At 50.7% G+C, this 20,688-nt stretch overlaps 1 protein-coding gene across 2 annotated transcripts in view; it reads right to left on the bottom strand.

Annotated features, from left to right (window-relative positions):
• The window catches only part of WWC1 (WW and C2 domain containing 1), a 156,186-nt gene that overhangs the window by 19,699 nt on the left and 115,799 nt on the right, over window positions 1-20,688 (bottom strand). For both annotated transcript variants that reach the window (XM_069590031.1, XM_069590032.1), the window contains exons 10-17: window positions 16,728-16,817; window positions 15,464-15,999; window positions 12,331-12,439; window positions 11,911-11,991; window positions 11,174-11,260; window positions 10,165-10,357; window positions 4,330-4,482; window positions 3,505-3,596 (exon numbers count right to left, since the gene is read on the bottom strand). In XM_069590031.1, coding sequence (XP_069446132.1) covers window positions 3,505-3,596; window positions 4,330-4,482; window positions 10,165-10,357; window positions 11,174-11,260; window positions 11,911-11,991; window positions 12,331-12,439; window positions 15,464-15,999; window positions 16,728-16,817 — 1,341 coding nt within the window. The remainder of the gene's footprint in view (window positions 1-3,504; window positions 3,597-4,329; window positions 4,483-10,164; window positions 10,358-11,173; window positions 11,261-11,910; window positions 11,992-12,330; window positions 12,440-15,463; window positions 16,000-16,727; window positions 16,818-20,688) is intronic.

Raw genomic sequence — 20,688 nt, 5'->3', positions numbered from 1 at the left:
CCCTATTCTTCGTCACATGGAGGAAGGGTCAAGGACAACAGGAACAGAGGAGTCAGCCTAGGGGCCAAATCCTGTTTCTGGACAGTCCAAGGTCCAGGCTGTGAATGGTTTTTATATTTTTAAATGGCTGGGGGAAAAAAAGATTAAAAAGAGGGTGATATTTCACGACATGAGCAAATGATGTGAAATTCTAGTTTCTGTGTCCGTAAATGAAGGTGCAAGGACAGAGGCATGGTTGGCTGGTGTGTGTACTGCCTGTGATTGCTGTCACACCACGATGGCAGAGTTGAGTGGATGCAACAGAACCTGCCTGGCCCCTGCCTGGCCCGCGTAGCAGACATTTACTATCTGGCCCTTTCCAGAAAGCACCTGCTGACCCCTGGAGTAAAAGGTACTAAGGAGAGACTTCTTGTCAGACCAAACATAGAATTTAGGGCTGTAACAGAAGAGTCACTGCGTGCTGTCTGTGGGTCAGGGTCTGTTTTAAGGGCTAACCATGCATAATTTTCAGAGTCTACAAAATACCCCATGTGCAATGGCTATTTCTTAAATCTCTATGTCACAGATGGAGAAACTGGGTTTGGAGCTTGGTTCTCAGCCCAGGCTTCACCTTAGAATTACCTAGGATGCTTCTCCCCCTCAACCCCAAATTAATTTGTTTTTGACTGCCCTGGGTCTTTGTTGGGCTTTCTCTAGTTGTGGCAAGCAAGGGCTACTCTTTGTTTCGGTTCATGGGCTTCTCAATGTGGTGGCTTCTCTTGTTGAGGGGCATAGCTTCTAGGTGTGCAAGTTTCAGTAGTTGCAACTTGTGGGCTCAGAGAGCAGGTTTGGTACTTGTGGTGCCCAGGCCCAGTTGCTCGGGGGCATGAGGAATCTTCCCAGACTAGGGATCGAACCCGTGTCCCCTGCATTGGCAGGTGGAGTCTTAACCACAGGATGCTTTAAATGTACTGATGCTTAGGCCTCACCCAGACCTAGGATCCCACAAGGAGTTGGCTGAGTGAGATTTTGTGAATTCACATCTGTCTGGATTCAGAGCACATGCACTTAAGCACAAATGGCAAGGTTCCGAGGCTGTGCTCATTTCCGAGATGGGATTTGCTGTCTCCCTTTCCAGCTGGTACTTAAGCTGTGTTCCTCCTCCATTTCCTGATAAGAATCCCTATTGTCTCTTGCGTGTCTACTACAAGCGTTCCACTTTCACTTCATCAGTGGCTGATCCTTCAGTCTCTTCTGATGATCCTTCACAGTCAGTGTGATGTCCCCACGTTTGAGCCAAGGATCAGACAGGGTCAGAACGACTTGTGGCTCTCTTGAGTAACAGTGGCTGCTCTTGAGGGGGCGGGCAGTGACCGGTAGAAATGTGGTGTGCGCTTCCGGAGAGCTGGTGATGCTCCTCAGTTTGGACCCATGGGTAATAGTTTGGCTTCTGAAAATTCACTGAGCCAGACACACACACCAGCTTTTCTGAATGTGCAGGATGTTGCAATAAAAAGTTAAAATATGCATTGCCTAAGGTTATACCAAAAAAGATAAAGCTACGGTTTGAACCCTAGTCTACATCACTGTTTCCTAAAGTGTGTGATGAGACTTTCTGTGGGGAGTCAAGGGACTAAAGTTTCTGATCACACAGTGGAAAAGCTGTGTCCTGTCCACTTCTGCTTCAGACTTGGTTACATCAACAAGGACGTCTCTCTTGGGCAGTAGCATGTCTTTAACATTGCTGACACATGGACCTTCTTTAAAATTTTTGCTGGAGTGTAGTTGCTTTACAATTTCATGTTGATTTCCACTGTACAGCAAAGTGTATCACCTATTGCTGTCCAGTCACCCTGTCGTGTCCGACTCTCTGCCACCCCACAGACTGCAGCCAGATCTCCTTCCCACTGAGGTCACCAGAGAGCACTGAGTAGAGTCCCCTGAGCTATACAGTAGGCTCCCGTTAGTTATTCACTCTATACACAGCAGAGCATATATGTCAACCCCAATCTCCCAGTTCATCCCCCCATCCCTTCCCTCCTTGGTATCCTTGCGTTTGTTCTCTACGCCTGTGTCTATACAGATGAACTTATTTGCAAAGCAGAAATAGAGACACAGAAGTAGAGGAGGTATGACCTTCCTTTTTAACAGTAGGAGAGATCTTAGTCTTAGAACCTTGGCAAGCAATATATCCAGGTAGATTTTAACATTCTTGTTGTATTTTTATTACATTTAATCTTCCACAGTTATCTTCTAAGGCAGGCTTGGCTCATGACCTACTCAGTATCCACTCTGACATTCTTCCTTAATGACAGAATCCTGAATTTTATACCAACTAAGAGACCTCATTTCCCAGCTTCCTTTAGCTACTGGGTAGGCCAAGTACCTAAGCTCAGCCCATGAAAAGCAGGTGGAAATTGCTGGGTGGGACTTTCAGGAATGCTCGTTGGTTAAAAGGCACTCAGGCAGACTCTGTTGTCTTTCCTCTTTCCTGATGCCTGCCTGATGGCTGGTGACTCTGCAGCCATTCTGTGCTTAGCAGCCTTGATGATGGAGGTCACACAGTAAGGACAGCAAAACAGAATAAGAAAAAGAGCCCGGGTTCCCAATAACATCATGGGGCTGACAGATGAGCCTTGGATTGCCTCTTCCCAAATCTTCTTTTTTAAGTAACAAAGAAGTAAAATTCTATCTTGTTTAAGCTTGTTATTTCTGCTCCCTATTCCTAGCTGCTGCTGCTACTAAGTCACTTCAGTCGTGTCCAACTCTGTGCGACCTCATAGACGGTAGCCCGCCAGGCTCCTCCGTCCCTGGGATTCTCCAGGCAAGAACCCTGGAGTGGGTTGCTATTTCCTTCTCCAATTGCAATTCCTTACTGAGGAATTTTCAATTTATGGCAAATTATACTTATTTCCACTTCCCTTTTGGCTCAGCTGGTAAGGGACCTGCTTGCATGCAAGAGACCCCAGTTCTATTCCTGGGTCGGAAAGATCTGCTGGAGAAGGGATAGGCTACCCACTCCAATATTCTTGGGCTTCCTTGTGGCTCAGCTTGTAAAGAATCTGCCTGCAATGCGGAAGACCTGGGTTCGATCCCTGGTTTGGGAAGATCCCCTGGAGACTACCCACTCCAGTATTCTGGCCTGGAGAATTCCATGGACTGTATAGTCCATGGGGTTAAGTGTCAGACACGACTGAGCAACTTTCACTTTCATGCTTATTTCCACTTCTAGTAATATACAGCTTCTTAGGAATTTTTCTAAACCAAAATAAATGTAAGTGCATCACAATAAACACTAACATGTGAACCAGTATGAATACTTGCTAGAACATAAAATCACAAACTGGGAAGGGACTTGGGAAACACCGTACCAGGCTATATACTGCCTTGTTGCCTATAGAGACCCATTGAGAGAGGATCTTCGTTTTCACAGGGAACACTTCTCTTGGTTGCCCTGGTGTCTGGGGATCTCATCCCTTGGCTCAGGTCCAAGCCAGGTCAGTTCCCAGGGGCACCCTCACTTACCAGGTGTCTTCCAGGGTCTGCGTGCTGCTCCTTTCCTCCTGCCTCTTCTCCAGCTCCACGGCTGTCTGTTCCAACAGAGCAGACACAGCATCCTGCAGAGACAAAGGCCGATGAGTCCTCTGTGCAAGGCAGGCAGAGCCCCACCTGGCAGGAATCAGACCCTATCACCCTCCCAGTGAATGGAGGGCAAAACCGAAGACCAGAGTGGGCAAGCATCTTGCCATAAGTTTACACCAACTGGAAATACGGTCCCTAGTTCTTCTAACTGGCAGTTCTACTGAAAATAACCTCTGTATACATGGACAAAATTTGGAAGATGAGGTTAGTGTTTGCATGAGACAGAATTACAGGTCTACAGCTGCAAGGAGATCATCAAGTAGTCAGGGAGACTGTCCCACTGAGTGGTGTCCACACTGAGAAAGCCTCTGTGACTTCAAGAAATTGTTTAACGTCTCTGAGACTCGGTTTCTTCTCTAATAATTACTCCACCTCTGATGTCCATGCTTCCCTGCTGGCCCAGAGGGTACAAAAATCTGCCTGCAATGCAGGAGACCCTGGTTCAGGCCCTGGGTTGGGAAGATTCCCCTGGAGAAGGGAATGGCAACCCACTTCAGTATTCTTCCTGGAGAATCCCATGGACAGAGGAGCCTGGCAGGCTACAGTCCATGGGGTCGCACAGAGTCAGACAGTGAGTGACTGAGTGACTCACACATACACACACCCCTCTGATGTCCAGCCATCTCCAACTCTGGGAGAGGCTTTCCTTCCAGCCGACCAGGTGCTGCCTTTTATAGGAGAAGGATGCAAAGCTGTGGTCCAGCTCACCGTGCTTTCAGGCCCTGGGATGGGGGCCATGGCTCCCGCTGGTTTGGGCTCCCGGCTCTGTTTCTTCAAGTATTTGTAGCTCAGGAGGTTGTACCAGCGAGTCGATCTCTCGCCAGACCGGCAGACCTCAGCCAGGCTGATCTGGGCGCCTCCCTGTGGAGGATGGGAAAAAAGCAGAAGCAGGGAGTGACAAGGTATTCTGGGGAAAGTAGATAAAACACCACTCCAGGTGAGATAGAAGCTTCCTGGGAGGAAGAAATGGCTGGGTATTGTTTTCTAATAACTCACTCATTCACTGACTTATTTGTTCACCGAGTTGTATAGGTTAAGATCTATCTAGATGTTAATTTTAAGGATGGGTTCTCTGATGGCTCAGATGGTAAAAAATCTGCCTCTAATGGGGGGAGACCCAGGTTTGAACTCTGGGTTGGGAAGATCCCCTGGAGAAGGGAATGAGCATCCATTCCAGTACTCTGCCTGGAGAATCCCCATGGACAGAGGAACCTGGTGGGCTATAGTCCACAGGGTCGCAAAAGAGTCAGACACGACTGAGTGACTAACACTGTACTTTCATGGGTTGTTTAGAGATTAACTCTTTATCAGATATACAATTTGCAAATATTTTCTTCCATTCAGTAGGTTGCCTTTTCACTTTATTGGTGAAAACGAAAGTTCTGCTGTGCAGAAGCGTTTTAGTTTGAGGTAGTTGCACATGTTGTTTTTTGCTTTAGGTGTTAGAGTTGAGAAAGATAATCACCAAGACTGATGTAAAACAACTCAAAGCTCTAGCAACAGGAGACTGGGAGAATAAACTGTAACCTATATCTGTAGTTATTCCATAGCTATGTACAAAAAATAAGGAAGATTTCTAGGCACTGATGTAGAGAGTTGTCCAACAAGATCCAGTCTAATTCCAATAAGATACAGTCTACAGCAGCCACGAAATTACAAGACTCTTGCTCCTTGGAATAAAAGCTATCAACAAACTTAGACAGCATATTAAAAAGCAGAGAGATTACTTTGCCGACAAAGGTCCGTATGGTCAAAGCTATGGTTTTTCCAGTAGTCATGTATGGATGTGAGAGTTGGACCATAAAGAAGGCTGAGTGCTGAAGAACTGATACTTTTGAACTGCGGTATTGGAGGAGACTCTTGAGAATCCCTTGGACTGCAAGGAGATCCAACCAGTCAAATGGTAAAGGAAATAAATCCTGAATATTCATTGGAAGGACTGATGCTGAAGCTCCAATACTTTGGCCACCTAATGTGAAGAGCCGACTCATTACAAAAGACCCTGAAGCTGGGAAAGGTTGAAGGCAAGAGGTGAAGGGGATGGCAGAGGACAGGATGGTTGGATGGCATCACCGACTCAATGGATACGGGTTTGAGCAAGCTCCAGGAGATGGTGAGGGACAGAGAGGCCTGGCGTGCTGCAGTCCGTGGGGTCGCAAAGAGTCGGACACGACTGAGTGACTCAACAACAACAACTACTTGGGGCTGCCTCACAGGTGTGAATGGTCTGCCTCAGTAAACCAGATGTACTTCGACAGCATCAACGCATTCATTCAATCATTTATTTGACACACACACATTTGCCCAGTTGCCTCTATGTGTCAGACACTGTTCTGGGTGTTGGGAACACAGCGGGATTTAAGGCAGAGAAAAATCCCTGCCCTCCTCAGTTTATATTCCAGTCTGGGGGAATCAGATAATCAGTAAGTAACTTCTATATTGTGTCTCATAGAGTCTAAGATGCCATCAAGTATAGAGTGTACTATTATTTCATGTATCACTAAGAAAGAAAAATAGTTACCAATTAGAAGATGACCTGACAGCTAGTACACACTGCATCTTGATTTCAGAGATGACAAAAATGTGAAAATAACTTGCGCCCTAATACCTACGATATGGAGAAATATTAGGTGATATAAAGTGCTGCAGAGAAGGTGATACAGGCAAAGTGCAGAGGTGGCGATAAGAGGGTGGAGGGGGCAATGTGGCTTTACGTAGGGTGGAAGGAAGTCCTCACGGAGAAGGTGACATCTGGGCCAAGAACAGAATGAGGCAAGAGAGTGACTTTTGCCCATCAATGTCCAGGAGAAAAGAATTACATTCGAAAAGGATGGCAGTGAGAAAGGCCAGAGAAGGGGGTGTGGGGTATATTCAAGGGGCACAAGGGGGCTGGAGGAAGAGTCTCGGGGATCAAATCCAAGAGATGGCAAGGAGCAGACCTCAGAGGACCTGGGGAGAGCAGGCAAAGGCCCAGGTGTTGACTCTGGCTGGAGACAGAAGCCTTCCTAAGGATTTAAGGAAAGAACTGGATGGACTCATCTGCGATTTAATAGGATCACCCTGGCGACTGTGTTGGAAAGAGATGAAGGGCGGCAAGAACAGAAGCAGAGAGACCCGGGAGGGGATTCTGCAACTATCAGGTGAGAGATGGTGGTGGTCAGGAGCATGGGAGAAGTGGCTGGAATCTGGAGATCTTCTGAAGGCGGAGCTAGGAGTTCCTGAAGGACTGAACATGAGGTACAAGAGGAAGAAAGGGGTCCAAGACAACCCTGTGGTCTCTGGCTTGGGCAGTGGATGAATGAATGGGGTTGCATTCAGCTGAGACAGTGAAGACATGGAAGGAAAGCTCAGGAGTGTGCTGTGGACACATGATTGGTGATGCCGACTGGATATGCAAGAAAAGATGGAAGAGACAGCGGACATACAGCACTGAGATGAGTGGGGAGGCCCAGGATGGCGCTATTACATGGAACGGTGTTTGAAAGTCGGGATAGGACAAGATCATTGAAGCAGTGCATGCAAGTAGGAAAGGGGAGGAGAGCAAGGCCTGAGCCCTGGGGCCTTCAGACAGGGAGAGGTCAGGAAAATGAGCAAGAATCCACAGAGCAGACAGACAGAGAAGCCAGTGATGGGAGAAGGTGGCCAAGAGAGCGAGTGGTCCAGGAAGCCAAGTCAGGGCAAAGGATGTCGAAGAAGATGGAGTGAGCAACTGAGCCAAACACTGCAGACAGGCCAAGAGACACGAGGACGGAGAGAGCTGGCCACTGGATTTAGCAACGAGGAGGCCCCCGATGACCTTGATGAACACATTTTTGGTGGAACGATGAGGGCCAGAGCCCACGTTGGTCTGAGATGCAGAGAAAACATACACACCTCGTTCATGTGTTGCTACAGAGAAAACAAAAGAAGTAATGTAGTAGCTGGAGGAAGAAATGGGGTAAAAAAAATTTTTTTTTTACAACATGGGATTAATAACAGCATATATATGGAGAGGTATATTGAGAAGTTCGATCTAGTGGAGGAGGGGAAACTGGAGACAGAAAACAGAGCAGAAGGGTGAGGGCTGGCATGATGACCTTGAGCGAGGATGGCCACGGATGGGAGTGCGGAGGGCCCACCCTGAGCTCTGGGAGGAACCACAGAGCCTGCAAAAGATGGGGCAGGGGCAGCTGTGGGGGCTCTCTTCTGGTTCCTTCTACTGTTCCAGGATTGGGTATAAAGCAAGGGCCTCAGCAGAGGGACAGTAAGGGTGAGGAGAAAGGAGAGGATGAGAATTTGGTGCTGTGTGTATTTTTCTCCAATTGCGTGGGCAGACAGGAGGGGACAGTTCACTTTGACAGAGCTAGGCTTTTGCCAAGTGTGGATGGCAAAGTGAAAAAAGGAGCAAGGGAGGGTTATAATGGTTAGCTCTGGGGTATCAGTGGGCCTGGGCAATGGGCTACCTTTACAGAAGCTGCACAGTTGAAGGGTGAGCAATCAGCACCGGCCTGGAAAGCCTGTGACCCTGAGATACCACCATAAAGTGACTGTGGAACTGCTGCCCATGATATTGGGGAGGGCAAGACACATATTCCATCCAAACCCATAATCCAGTAGGGCAGTGTGATGGCTCCCAGGTAGCACAGCGGTAAAGACCCATCTGCCAATGCAGGAGACACCGGCTCAATACCTGGGTTGGTAAGAGCCCCTAGAGAAGGAAACGGCCACCCACTCCAGTATTCTTGCCTGGGAAATTCCACGAACAGAGGAGCCTATAGTCCATGGGGTCGAAGAGTTGTACTTGACTGAACAACTGATCACACACACAGTGTGATGGCGACATAAGGAAGTTGGAATCTGTGTTCAAATCCAGACTTCTCTACCTACTTACTGGATGACCTGAGCTGGTTAATCAGCCTTTCTGGGCCTTGATTCCTTACCTGCCAAATGGACCTAATGCTAATATTGCTTCCCTGTTGTGAGGATTAAATGAGATACTGCACTCAAAGTTCTTAGTCCAGAACTAGACACACAGACGCTGCTCAGGATGAGTACTACTGTCCTTGCCCAGCTGGTTACGTGGCTCAAAACAGACCGGGGTGCCACCAACTCAGCAGTGCGGGGAGGCAGCGTGTGGCAGCCGACAGCCCTTCCTCCACGCGTCTCCCTTCCATGCCTCCTCCAGCCACTGAAACACGACAGCCTGACACTCCACGTCCCCACGGGATATGGGAGACGGAGGCTCCGGTTGGCCATGGATGGAGACAAGCCACGCTGGGATGAGCACTTTGGCTGCTGCCATGGCAACCAGCAATGGCCAGACTTCAATTAGGAAGGAGGAATAAAAGGCCTCCAATTAGGAGGATAAAACAGGGTTGAGTCTCTTCTCATTTAGGAATGCTCAGGACTGAGGAAATGCTTCACTGGAGGAGCCTGGATTTTTTTTGTATATAATTTATATTCTATCCTTTAGAATAGGACTTAATATTATAGAAATAAATAAAGATGTATATTTTTGGGCATGCCATGCATCTTGCAGACCCCTGTTCCCCAGTCAGGGATTGAACCTGGGTCATGGCAGTGAAAGCCCAGAACCCTAACCAGTAGGCAACCGGGGGATTTCTTGGAGGCTGGATTAGGAAAAGCTTTCTGCTCTATCCTTCAGCAACACCCATTCTGGTTACCAAATCCTTGAGTCACCATCTCATGTATTGGGTTCCTCCAGGGAGCACTGTGCTGACCCAGAGAAAACTCCAGGGTCTGACATGAGTGGACCTGCCTGCATTCTAACTCTGTTCTGACCTTGAGAAAGTTCTTTGTGCCTCAGTTTCCCCACTGGTATAATAGTATGGTACCTAGTTTATAAGATTTGTAGGGAAGATCAACAGAAATAATACAAGTATGGAGTTCAGTTCAGAGCCTACCATATAAACTGCATCCAATTCATACAAGCTGTTTCATTACTGCCAGTAATAATAACAACAATATAAATGGCAATGAAGCTGTTATGAATCCCAGCTGAGCAGGAAGGTGATGGGAACTGATTTCCAGTGAGAACCAGTGTGTGCACACACTTCATTTCTTTACATCCTTGCTACAGGGACCAGCAGCACCGGCATCGCCTGTGAGCTTGAGAGAAATACAGAATCTTGCTGCCCAGACTTGATGCATCAGAATCTGCATTTTAACCAGGTAACTTGTGTGCACTTGAAAGTTCGAGGGGCGCTGGTTGAGCGCTTCATTCAGTCTCCAGAGAACCACCTATGAAGTAGTCAGGGTTAGCTGGTTTTACAGATAAGGAAACTGAGACAATTAAAGCATCTCAGGCCACCTGGTGGGGAAGGCAGGTGGCTCAGCTTCAGGCACAAGGAAGGGATGAGGCCCCGCAATTCCATAGCAGATAAAGGAGCTCCCTGCTCTCTCTCTCCCCTGCTCCCAATAAGTCTACCTAGAACCCACGAAGAGCTGGGCTAGTACAAGCTGTGTTTGCCTCAAGCCTTTTCCCTGAAGTGCAAAGGTGGATCAAGAAGGACAGAAGGCTGCACAGACAGATAGAGCTCTCACCAGGCACTCCTCCAGGTGGCACCTGTCGGTGGTACAGACATCAACTCTTAAGGTCTTTTGGTGTAGGGCTGGGTAGGACATGGACACCCAGAACACCTCGTTGAACACCAGGGTGTCCGCGGCATCCAGGGGCCGGGTCCGGAAGAGGCAGGTGGTGCTCTCGGAGCACGGAAGGATAGCCGCTCGGATGTTCCTAGAGGGGCAGGCACGCACGACAGCCGGGGTCAGGTCGGCCCGGGTCGGGGGCTCAGGCCTTAGGCTACACAGCTGCTGCAAATCCCCCAGGAAGCCACAGAGGACAAGAGTTTGTTATTTCCCCAGTCGCTGTGTCCAATCTCGTCTGCCTTCTGTTTTGCCTACTTTCGGGCCTGCCTTCCTCCTTCCCACATGTCATGCCCCAGGCGCTGGCCGGGTACAGACCACAGAGACAGAAGCTCATACTGCTGCCCTCAAGGCCTACGGTCTAGCAAAGGAGGGGCATGGAGGCAGATGAGCTCAATGAAACAGAAACCCGTCTGTACCAGGCAGAGCCGAGAGGCAAACAGTGCAGGTCTCTGCTGTATTATTAGCTGTAGAGTTAACACCCATCACAACCTGCCCACAGAATCATGCTGATGGGAATTGGCTCCTGAGAAAGGCAGGCCTGGCTCTTTCTGCACGAAACACTAGCGCTTAGAGCAGACAAAAGGGGCCGTGACATCCTCCTTCACCAGGCTTACAGTTCACAGGACAGGGGTTTGCTTACCACCCCATTCTTAGTGCTGGCACCTGGTCGGGGCTCAGGACACACATGGTAAGCTGTCTGGGGCTCTCCTCTTTAGACTGAGCGTGTCTGCCACCCTGCCTGCATCCACGCTCGTGGCCCTGACCACGCCTCATGGTCACCTGCACTAACCACCCACAGTGGTCTAGGGGGCCCGTGGTCGGAGCAGGGCAGAAAGGAGAGTGTCCCCTGGGATGGACGCAGAGGGCGAGAGGATGATACACAGTCCATCAGCTACACACTCACACTTTCTGGTCTTGCTGCAGCAACAAAGCAGAAAGGTTGCTCAGCTGGATGATGAATATTGCAAACTGCTTATTCTTCTCATCATACCTGAAATGAAAAGGGGGCATACAGAGCACCTGTTGGTAACACATTTATTTCTCTCTCCCTTAATCATCACGGACGGAGCTGCTGACGGCTCTGGGACCGTGGTGAGCTGGAGATCACTGACCCAGTGTTTGCCACCTTGCAGGGACACAGGTCCAGAGCTGTCAGTCTGATTTTTTAAAGGGAAGCCAGAGGTTGTGTAAAATTTCCTGAGAGCTAAATGTAGGCAATGAAATCCTATTTAAAAATAATCAAGACCATTCCCCATCAAGAGATGAGCAACAACAGGAAATCTAGGCTGTAGCCCCCGAGGGGTTGACTTCAGTCCAGATGAGATGATAAGAAAAAAGCTGTAGTAACGATGATGACCAAACCCACCAAGAGGCAGGTGGTCTCGGTCCCTGCCCGGCTTGGCCCCTGCCCAGCTCAGTGACACCGAGCAAGGTACAGTCTTCAAACCCTGTTTTTTTCTCTTTTGTGAAATGGGGAGCTGGGAGGCATAGAAAGAGACCCCCACCTTTAGTTAGGAGCCCACAGCTGTCAGTGGGGCCTGCTGGTTCTGGAGGAGGGTAAATGCTGGACACACTGCAGAAGGGGGAGGAGGGGACCCAGTGCAGACCACACCGCTCTGCCCCGCCCTCCCTGCCACTTACTTCAGGGCGATCTGAACCCGGGTGGCACCCACTGCTTCTGATTCATCACTGTCGAAAGCAGCGGCTTCCGAGACACCCACCCTGGAAGGCAACACAGGGAAGACAGAGAGGGTCAGGCTGGTCTGCAGTGACCTGGGGCCAAAGTCATTTTCCAGAGACAGGGTTCTCTCTGGGAGGGAGCAGCATTCTCGAGGAGGAAGGTTTGGGTCTGCTGAGCCTCCCTGTGGACCCTGCCCACAAAGACTTTAGATCCCTCTCTCAAGGGGGCTGCTCTTTCCCCAGTACTTGCTCCCTGGCCACACACCCCTTGACGGCACTCGGGGAAATCAGCAGTCTCCCAGACATGAAGTATCTCTAGGCCCCCACCCTCCTGTGAGTTCCTCCCATACGCTGGAGGGGGCCCGGGACTCAGGGACCCACCTCTGCACGGAAGCCTCATACACACCACTGTCCCCGGCCACGGATTCATCTGACACAGCAGCAGAGACACAGGCCACTTTCAGGCCGCACCCCTGAGCCGTATTCACAGCTGGAGGAAGAGACGGGGGGGAAGAGGCGGGCTTCAGAAATCAGGATACTGTCATCCCAACAGGTACTGTGGATCCCCTGTTGTTTTAAGATGGTCACACCAAAATCCTACTACCTCTGACCTTTACAGCAAGGTCCTGCATGTTTTGGGGTGAAGGAAAAGGTGGCAGAGGAGTCTGTGTCTAACATCTCAGACTCCATAGGCAAACCACTGGGGTTCAAATCACACACTGCTTTGTGACACTGGGACGCTGATTTATTCCCTCTAAGCCCTGCATTCCCTATCTGTAAAATGGGGATAATAACACCTACTTTGTTGGGAGGACACAAGGAGATGACATAGGCAAATCCTTAGTATAGAGACTGGGGCAGGGGAAGTGCCCTAGAAACCCATACTGCTATCCTTAGTTACTATGACTACCATTCCCATCACTATAGTGATGCCTTCCAGATCACTTCCTACACACTTGGGACAATACCAGAGACCCTGGGCCCTTGCGGGAGGACAAGAAGGGGAAGAAGGATTCAAGCACTGGCTCTCCTACTTGCCTATCCCACTGCACTCCTAAGTCAGCTCATCTCTCCTGCCCTTGACAGAGGCCCTCTGAAGTCTCTGACCCGGGACTCAGACTCAGCACACGCTGCACATTCCTTCCCTCCCCAAGTAATCGGTGCTGACAGTGTGCCAGGGCCACTGCCAAATTCAGAGCTGCCAAGATGAATAGGACAGCTCCTGACCTCCACGCAGCACAAGGAGGACAGATTCAGGGGTTCCAACCTCAGGGCCAGCACTTCTGAGCACCTGCTGTGTGCCAGGCACAGGGGTGGGGGTGGGGGTGCACTGGCTGGGCTAGGGGATGGTGACCGTGAGCCTGGCAGAGGCCAAGGGGCCATCTGGGCGTGGCTTTCCCAGACTGCATCCCACATCTGCAGCCCTGGAGTCCTCCTGCCTTCAGACCCACCCCGCTCCACCCTCCACGAAACCACTTAAGGAGATTAATTTGTCTGCTGACTGAACAGTGGCACTAATCGCATAACCTGCTTAGCGTCTGAGCTCAGCCTGGCAAGGCTTCTGGAGATGGCATGAAGAAATGCTGGCCTGGGAAGTGAGCGGTCCCTGGCTCCCAAGCTGCACTGACGCTGTAGGGTGGGGGTGGGGTAGGGTGGGGGTGGGGGGGTAGGGGAGGGTTCACTCCCCACACCCCACTGGAGTCCCAGCATCCCTGATCCAGCTGATCACAGCCCTTAGACAGGGAGCACTGGGAACCCTTCTTGAGCCTCATTAGAGGTTCTGCCTGCACCCCCTTCTATCCAGGGAACAATTTTCTGAAGCTTTCCACCTTCTGCAGTAGGAAGCCTGTTTTTATTTTTGTTTGAGAGGACTCGGCAAGACTGCCTTCCTGATGAGGGAGCCCCAGGGATCTCCCGGCTCTTCTAAGGAAGTGGCTGGCATGCACCTAGCAGAGCCCTTAATTAACCAGGAAATCGTGTTGCTTCTCCCTTGCTCCCAGTGGCCCTTGTATACGAAGGAACTGATATTCCTGGGTGCTGCAGCTGCCCCCGCCCCCATTCCTGGAGCTGAGAGGGGTTGAGCTTCTGGCTGGCTTCATGGGGGTCAGAGGCAGGAGACCTTTGCTGACTAGGTGGTCCTGAGCCCAGTCCTGACTCTCCTGCCTTACCGCAGTGACACTGACCTCAGACAAGTCACTTAACCTCACTGAGTCTCACACCTTTCAGTCTGTAAGATGAGGATAAAATCAACACCCACCTCATAGTGTCGTTTTGAGGTATACATGAATCAATATGTGCAACAGTGCCTGTACTGTACACCTGAACTCAATAAATCATCCTGCTCAGTCCTGACTTTCATACCATATGCGAGATGGGGTCAGCGACTGTCAGGGGTATCTTAGGAATAAATACACAGAGCTGCCTCATGTCCTAAGGGGAGCGTGGTGATAAAGAGGTTGGGCACTGGGGTCAGAAAAACCCAGATTCCAGTCCCCCCTTCCCCACATGTTGGCAAGTAATAGCACCTCTCTGAGCCTCTGTCTCCCCATCTGTGAAATAGGTATAATAGAAGGAGTCTATTTCACCATATCAAGTGCATTTCCCACCACATCAATGCACCCCAATAAATACTGACCATTATAATTTATCATGTGGTTGCTGTTACAGATGAAAATTTTTCTAATAAACCTTGGCTGTCATTATCGGCATCATCTTTTACTTTGAAGCTTCTGACCTAAATCTCAGTCTAGACTACAACGCCCTTTTTGACCTCATAACAGGAGTGATCTTTTGTCATTCCCTGGCTTCAATCACATGGATCCTTGCTGCAATTAACATAAAATGCAAACTCCTTACCTTACACAATTTGTTCTCTGCCTGATTCTCTGCCTTGTTGGTGACCCCCTCCCTCTGGTCTCTCTTGCAGCCCCTGTTTCAGCCTCAGACACTTTGCTCTTGCTTCTCTCAAGGCTGGCTCTTTCTCACTGTTCAAGTCGCAGTTGAGATGTCGCCTTCCTTCACCACCCAGCCTGAAATGGCAGCCCCACTCCAACCTGAAAGGCTCCATCACACCCTGTTTTATTTTCCTCCTAAGTGCTTTCTCCTGATCTGCTCGTACAGTTATTATTTGTGCCTTCATTTGCATGCAGGCTTCATGGAACCAGGACCTTATCTGTCCTCCACACTGTGTCCTCTAACTAACCCACATGGCCTATCTGTCCAATGAAAGAATGAATGAATCCATGTCCACCCATTAAGACATAGTTTCCATAGGTACTTAATATCTGTTGCATGAATGAATCCACCATGGAAAAACCCTTTGCACAGGATCTAGATGACAGTAAACATGTAATAAATACCTACTGTATGAATGAATAAATCGATACACCGTGTACAGATCTGTAGGTAGAAAGCAGTAACTGTTGCCCGTAGCTGTCACAATTATCACTGGGGTCAGAACTTGGTCCTGAGCACAGTCCCACCTCCCTCCCTCCTGGGATGCGGTGCTCTCTACCTTGGCCCAGCGGCTTGCCCTCCGGGCCGGGTTCCTCCAGCCGGTACCTTTCCCGCGTGCTGCTGCCAAGGCTCAGCTCACAGAGAGCAGCACTCAGCTCAGGGTCTTCAAACTCCAGGTTGCTCAGGAAGGCATCCCCAGCCAGGAGGGGGTCAGCGATGAGAGGCGAGCAGGGTGGGGATGGGGAGGAGAGCGAGGACCGGGGGGACAGGGAGGTCATGGACTTGGGGGTGCCCGATAGGGAGCGCAGGGCCTGCAGGCGGCCGCCCCCCTCTGCCCTCTGGGTCTTGGCCACTTCGTCCTCGTGGATGGTGGTGATGCAGCCAGAGGGCCGGAAGCCTGTGGCCCCCTCCAGGAGCAGGAATTCCACCTTGTTCTGCAGCTCTGAGTCCAGCTGCTCGAACGGGTCATAGTAGAGGTCGGTGAAGCTGGCCGAGGCAGAGGAGTCCAGGCTGGAGGCGGCCAGGGAGCCCCGGCTGGACGTGAGGGACCCAGGACTGCTGCCGGAGGACAGGCTCTGCATGCTGCCGGAGAGGCTGGGGTTGGGGGGAGCAGAGGACACTGAGCAGGTGGGCCGCCCGGAAGCTCCCCCAGAAAGCACTCAGGACACACTGTTTCACTGGACCCCCTGATGGTGTCCAGGGCGGATCGAGCACCCCCACCTCTCTGAAGGGGATATCCAGAGAAGGCCACGTCATTAGGAGCCGGCAGAGCTGGAATTCGAACCCAAGCCAGCTGCCTTCTGAGTCCACTTCCTCCTCTGTTTCTCAAACCTCCACCAGCTGCACTCCATTTTCCTATTTTTCCATACTGAATTCAATGCCAAGTAATGAGGCTTAATAGTTTTCTCCAAATCAACTCACTTTTTAAACATTAACATAGTTATCTTCAAAAGGAGCCTTTATATCCTAAGTGTAATTTGAAAAGCCCTGTCAACTGATAAAAATATCTGATGAAAACAAAATGTTGTGATAAAATTCTGCCCACACTGCCCAGTGAGGCCCCAGCCTGAAGCCGACCCCCTCTGTGTTGTGCAAGTTGGCTGGTAGGGGTAAGGGATGTGAACGAGACTCAGTAGTACCCGACTGGGGCCTTCTGTGCGCTGTCAGGACTGAGGAGGCTGCGGTCTGGGGAGGTGAAGGACCCTGCCCTGGGCCACACCTGGCCCAGCACATGCCCCACTGGACCATCCATGGACCTGCTGTGCACTCAAGCATATCTGGCCATTCCCCGGGGAATACTTACCCCCCTGCCCACCACTCACCTCTTCAGCTGGGAGTGCAGGGCCGCGACCTGCCGGGTGGCTTCCTCGAGCTCTCTCACCAGCTGGTTCCTCTTACTGTTTAACTTCAACCTGAAGGGAGTGAAAGAAGACATGAGGGGGAAGCCCTGGGGGATCCAGCCTCCATCTCCCTGAGAGAAGCATCGCAGGCATGTACTCCTGAAGATGTCCACAGACCTACGCACACACGGGAACATCCTAGGAGCATTATACTATGATGTTTGGAGAGATATGGTCTCTATGTACAATGTTATAGTAACTGCTATATGCATCGCCTGCTATATACCAGGGGCTGACTAGGAAACTCATGTTGTCGTTCTTTAGTCGCTAAGTCGTGTCCGACTCTGCGACTCCATAGACTGTAGCCTACCAGGTGTCTCTGCCCATGGGATTCCTCAGGCAAGAATACTGGAGAGGGTTGCCATTTCCTCCTCTAGGGGATCTTCCCGATTCAGGGATTGAACCTGTGTCTCCTGCATTGGCAGGAAGATTCTTCACTGAGGAGCCACCAGGGAAACCCTGATACTGCCTTAAATCATTTGCACAATAACCCTTCTCGGTAAGAATTTTATCATCTCACTTTATGCATGGGGAGGCTGAGGCTCTTAGAGCTAAATAGTTTACTTAAAGCTAAAGAGTTCATGGCAGAGTTAAGATTCCACCCAACCATCCCTTCCTGTGCTGGGCACAGGTGTGCAGAGAGAGAAGACCACATGAAGATGTGTAGAGGACCATGTGCAGACCCAGAAGCCACAGAGAGAGGCCTCAGAAGAAACAACCCTGCTAACACCTTGACTTTGGACTTCTGGCTTCCAGGACTCAGCGGAAATATTTAATACATTTTTGTTGTTGAAGTCACCTCATGTGTGGTATGCTGGTTTGGCAGCCCTAACAAACAAATGCACCATCTTAGGGCAAAATATAAAGGGGACAAAAAAAGGTAGGGTCCACCACCAAGCTCTGAGTCTAAACAGCATCTCAAGGCTGAACAGGCAAGAAGCAGTCAGCAAAGGAGCTTGAGAGAACGGTTCCAGAGCACCTGGGGAAGATCCTGGTGAGTGTGATGGAGCATCACAGGGCCCGGGAGCAAAGGCCTGCTGCGCCCAGGCATGCTGACAACAATGCTCAGTTCTGCAATTCCTGTCCTGAGGGCAAAATCCTTGGGTTTTTATTTATTTTTATTTTTTTGGCCGGTACAGTGTGGCTTGCGGGATTTTAGTTCCCTGACCAGGAATCAAATCCAGAACCTTTTAGTAGTGAAAGCGTGGAGATCCAACCACTGAACAGTCAGGGAACTCCTGGGCTCAGGAATATGCATCTCTCTTTTTTTTGGCCAAGCCACTCAGCATGTGGGATCTTAGCTCCCTGACCAGGGATTGAACCCAGGCCTCAGCAGGGAAAGTGCCAAGTCCTAACCATTGGCCCACCAGGGAATTCCCTGGAATCTACATCGTTATTACCTATCCCAGGTGACTTTTTGGCACACTGCGGTTTCCAAGTAGCTTCAGTAGCTGGGGATTGTAAGGCAGGAGCTGTGCCTCACTCTCCCAGCCCCGAGCACAGTACCCACAACATGGACATGTTTGAAAAGGCATCACTGAAGGGAAGACTCCTCCCCAGTTGACACAGGGAAAGCTCCTTTGCTCTCCTGAAAAGACCCAGACATTCGATCTCTCCTGGGACTCCTCTGGTGGCCCAGAGGTTAAGAAGCCACCCACCAATGTAGGGGACACAGGTCTGTGAAGAGAACACACGCTGTGGAGCAGCTGAGTCCGTGTGCCACAACTACTGAGCCCAGGCTCTAGACAGAGCTTGTGCTCCACAACGAGAGTACAGAGAAGCTGCCCACGTGAGAAGCCAAAGCGAAGAGCAGCCCCTGTTCACTGCAACTCGAGAAAGCCCGGGTGCAGCGGTGAAGGCCCAGCACAGCCAAAAAAGTAAATAATAAATTAAAAAATAATCTCCCATGGAAGGATCTCCATATCCCCTTATGCCATCCTACTGGATGAGGAATGACTGACTCATTGCTCCCAAAGCACAGCCAACCCAGCCTGGGGCCTGAAAGAGTTCATTCCCATTGAAAAGCTAGCCATGCCATCCCTCCACCGACATACCCCAGGCCCCCAACACAGGCCCTGCCACGAAGACCAGAGACACAACTGGAGAGTGATGAGAGACGGGCGGGATCTGTCACTGGGGATCTGGGTTGTGAAATTACAGAAAAGACCATGGGCCCAGCGGGCGCAGTGGCCTCGGCATGGTTCTTGGAAGGTTCAACCCCTGACGCTGTGATTCCAGAGTCCTGCCAGGGGCTGGGGGCGGGGGCAGACAGCAGGCCGGCAGATGGAGCCAGTAATGAACAAAAGCCCAGTTTTCAATGGCAGGGACAGGACTGTGGAATGTGACCCTCTATAAGAGCAAGACCTTGAAAGGGTGTGAGGTTTTGGGGGGGGGCGGGGGTCAAGGCACAGCTGGGGGTCACCATTTCTACCTCTGTTTTCCTCTCCTCTGGGAGGAGACCACAGCACTTGCACTAGAAGTAAACGCAGGTTCCGCCCCCCTGGAGGCCCAACCGCAGGCTTAGGGGACTGGGAGCCAGGTGGCCTGGACTTCTTAAGCACAGGGGTGTTGCCACCAGTAACAGCATGCAGGTGCTGAGGCCACCTCCCAGAGGCAGCGGGCTTCGGTGGCCATATGGCGTTTGCGTGTGATGCTCAGCACATGCTGGGGGGCCAAGGGCACATCAAGCGTGGAAGCACACAGAGGACCCAGGGGATGGGGCTGGAATCCCCACAAGCTGTAGCTCAGCACCTGGGGTGCTGGTTAAAAATGCAAGAGCCTGGGCTGCGTCTCAGGTCTGGGGAGTTGGTCCTTGGGGGAGGGGGGGTAGAGACCCCACTCTAACAGGCACTGCAGCTCTCTGGAGTGGCGGGGAGGGTCCACAAGAAGGGAGGCGGGAGGAGGGGTAGGACAGGGAGTCTTGGGGGGAGGTCTGTGTTTCTCACCGATTCCTGATTGGGGTTTGGCAGGCCCTGTGGTGTGCTATTCCTGGATGTGTCTCTTTCTGGCCTAATCAAAGCCACCTTGAACAGAGAGACTGTTGTGTGCAGGTGAGGAGTACAATTGTTGTTCAGTCACCAAGTCGTACACGACTCTTTGTGATCCCATGGACTGCAGCACACCAGGCCTCCCCATCCTTCACTATTTCCCAGAGTTTGCTCAAACTCATGTCCATTGAGTCAGGGACACCACCCAACCATTTCATCCTCTGTCCCACTTAAAAAAAAAAAATTATTTATTTAATTTATTTGACTGTGCCAAGTCTTAGTTGTGGCATGTGGGATCTTCAATCTTTGTTGCAGCATCCAAACTCTTAGTTGTGGCATGTGGGATCTAGTTCCCTGACCAGGGATCGAACCAGGGTCCCTGCATTGGGAGCCCAGAGTCTCAGCCACTGGGAAGTCCCCTCTGTCCCACTTAAAGAGAGAGAGAAGAAAGAGTGGAGCATGGCTTCCCTGGAGGCTCAGCGGTAAAGAATCCAGAGTAGGAAACACAAGAGACATGGGTTCAATCCCCAGGTTGGGAAGATTCCCTGGAGAAGGAAACGGCTACTCACTCCAGTTTGCTTAGAAAATTCTATGGACAGAGGAGCCTGGTGGACTATAGTCCACGGGGTTGCAAAGAGTCGGACTTGAATTTAGCAACTGAGCATGCATGCCTGAGAGACAAAAAGAGAAAGAAACCTAGATAGAGAACAAGAGAGTCAGAAGATGAATGCAGACAGTCAGGGCGCTGGAGGCAAAGAACACAGATGAAGACGTATGGGTGGGCTTTCTCCTCTCTCTCCTGCAGGGGCTCAAGCCATCATTCCCGTCCTTCCCAAGGCTTTCCCTGGCTTCTCTCTGCATGACCCAGGGCACCCTCCTCTCTGGGACCTCGAGTC

This window comes from Ovis canadensis, chromosome 5 (assembly GCF_042477335.2).
Source record: "Ovis canadensis isolate MfBH-ARS-UI-01 breed Bighorn chromosome 5, ARS-UI_OviCan_v2, whole genome shotgun sequence".
In the NCBI taxonomy this organism is placed as follows: Eukaryota; Metazoa; Chordata; class Mammalia; order Artiodactyla; family Bovidae; genus Ovis; species Ovis canadensis.
This window is presented reverse-complemented; position numbering and strand designations above follow the sequence as displayed.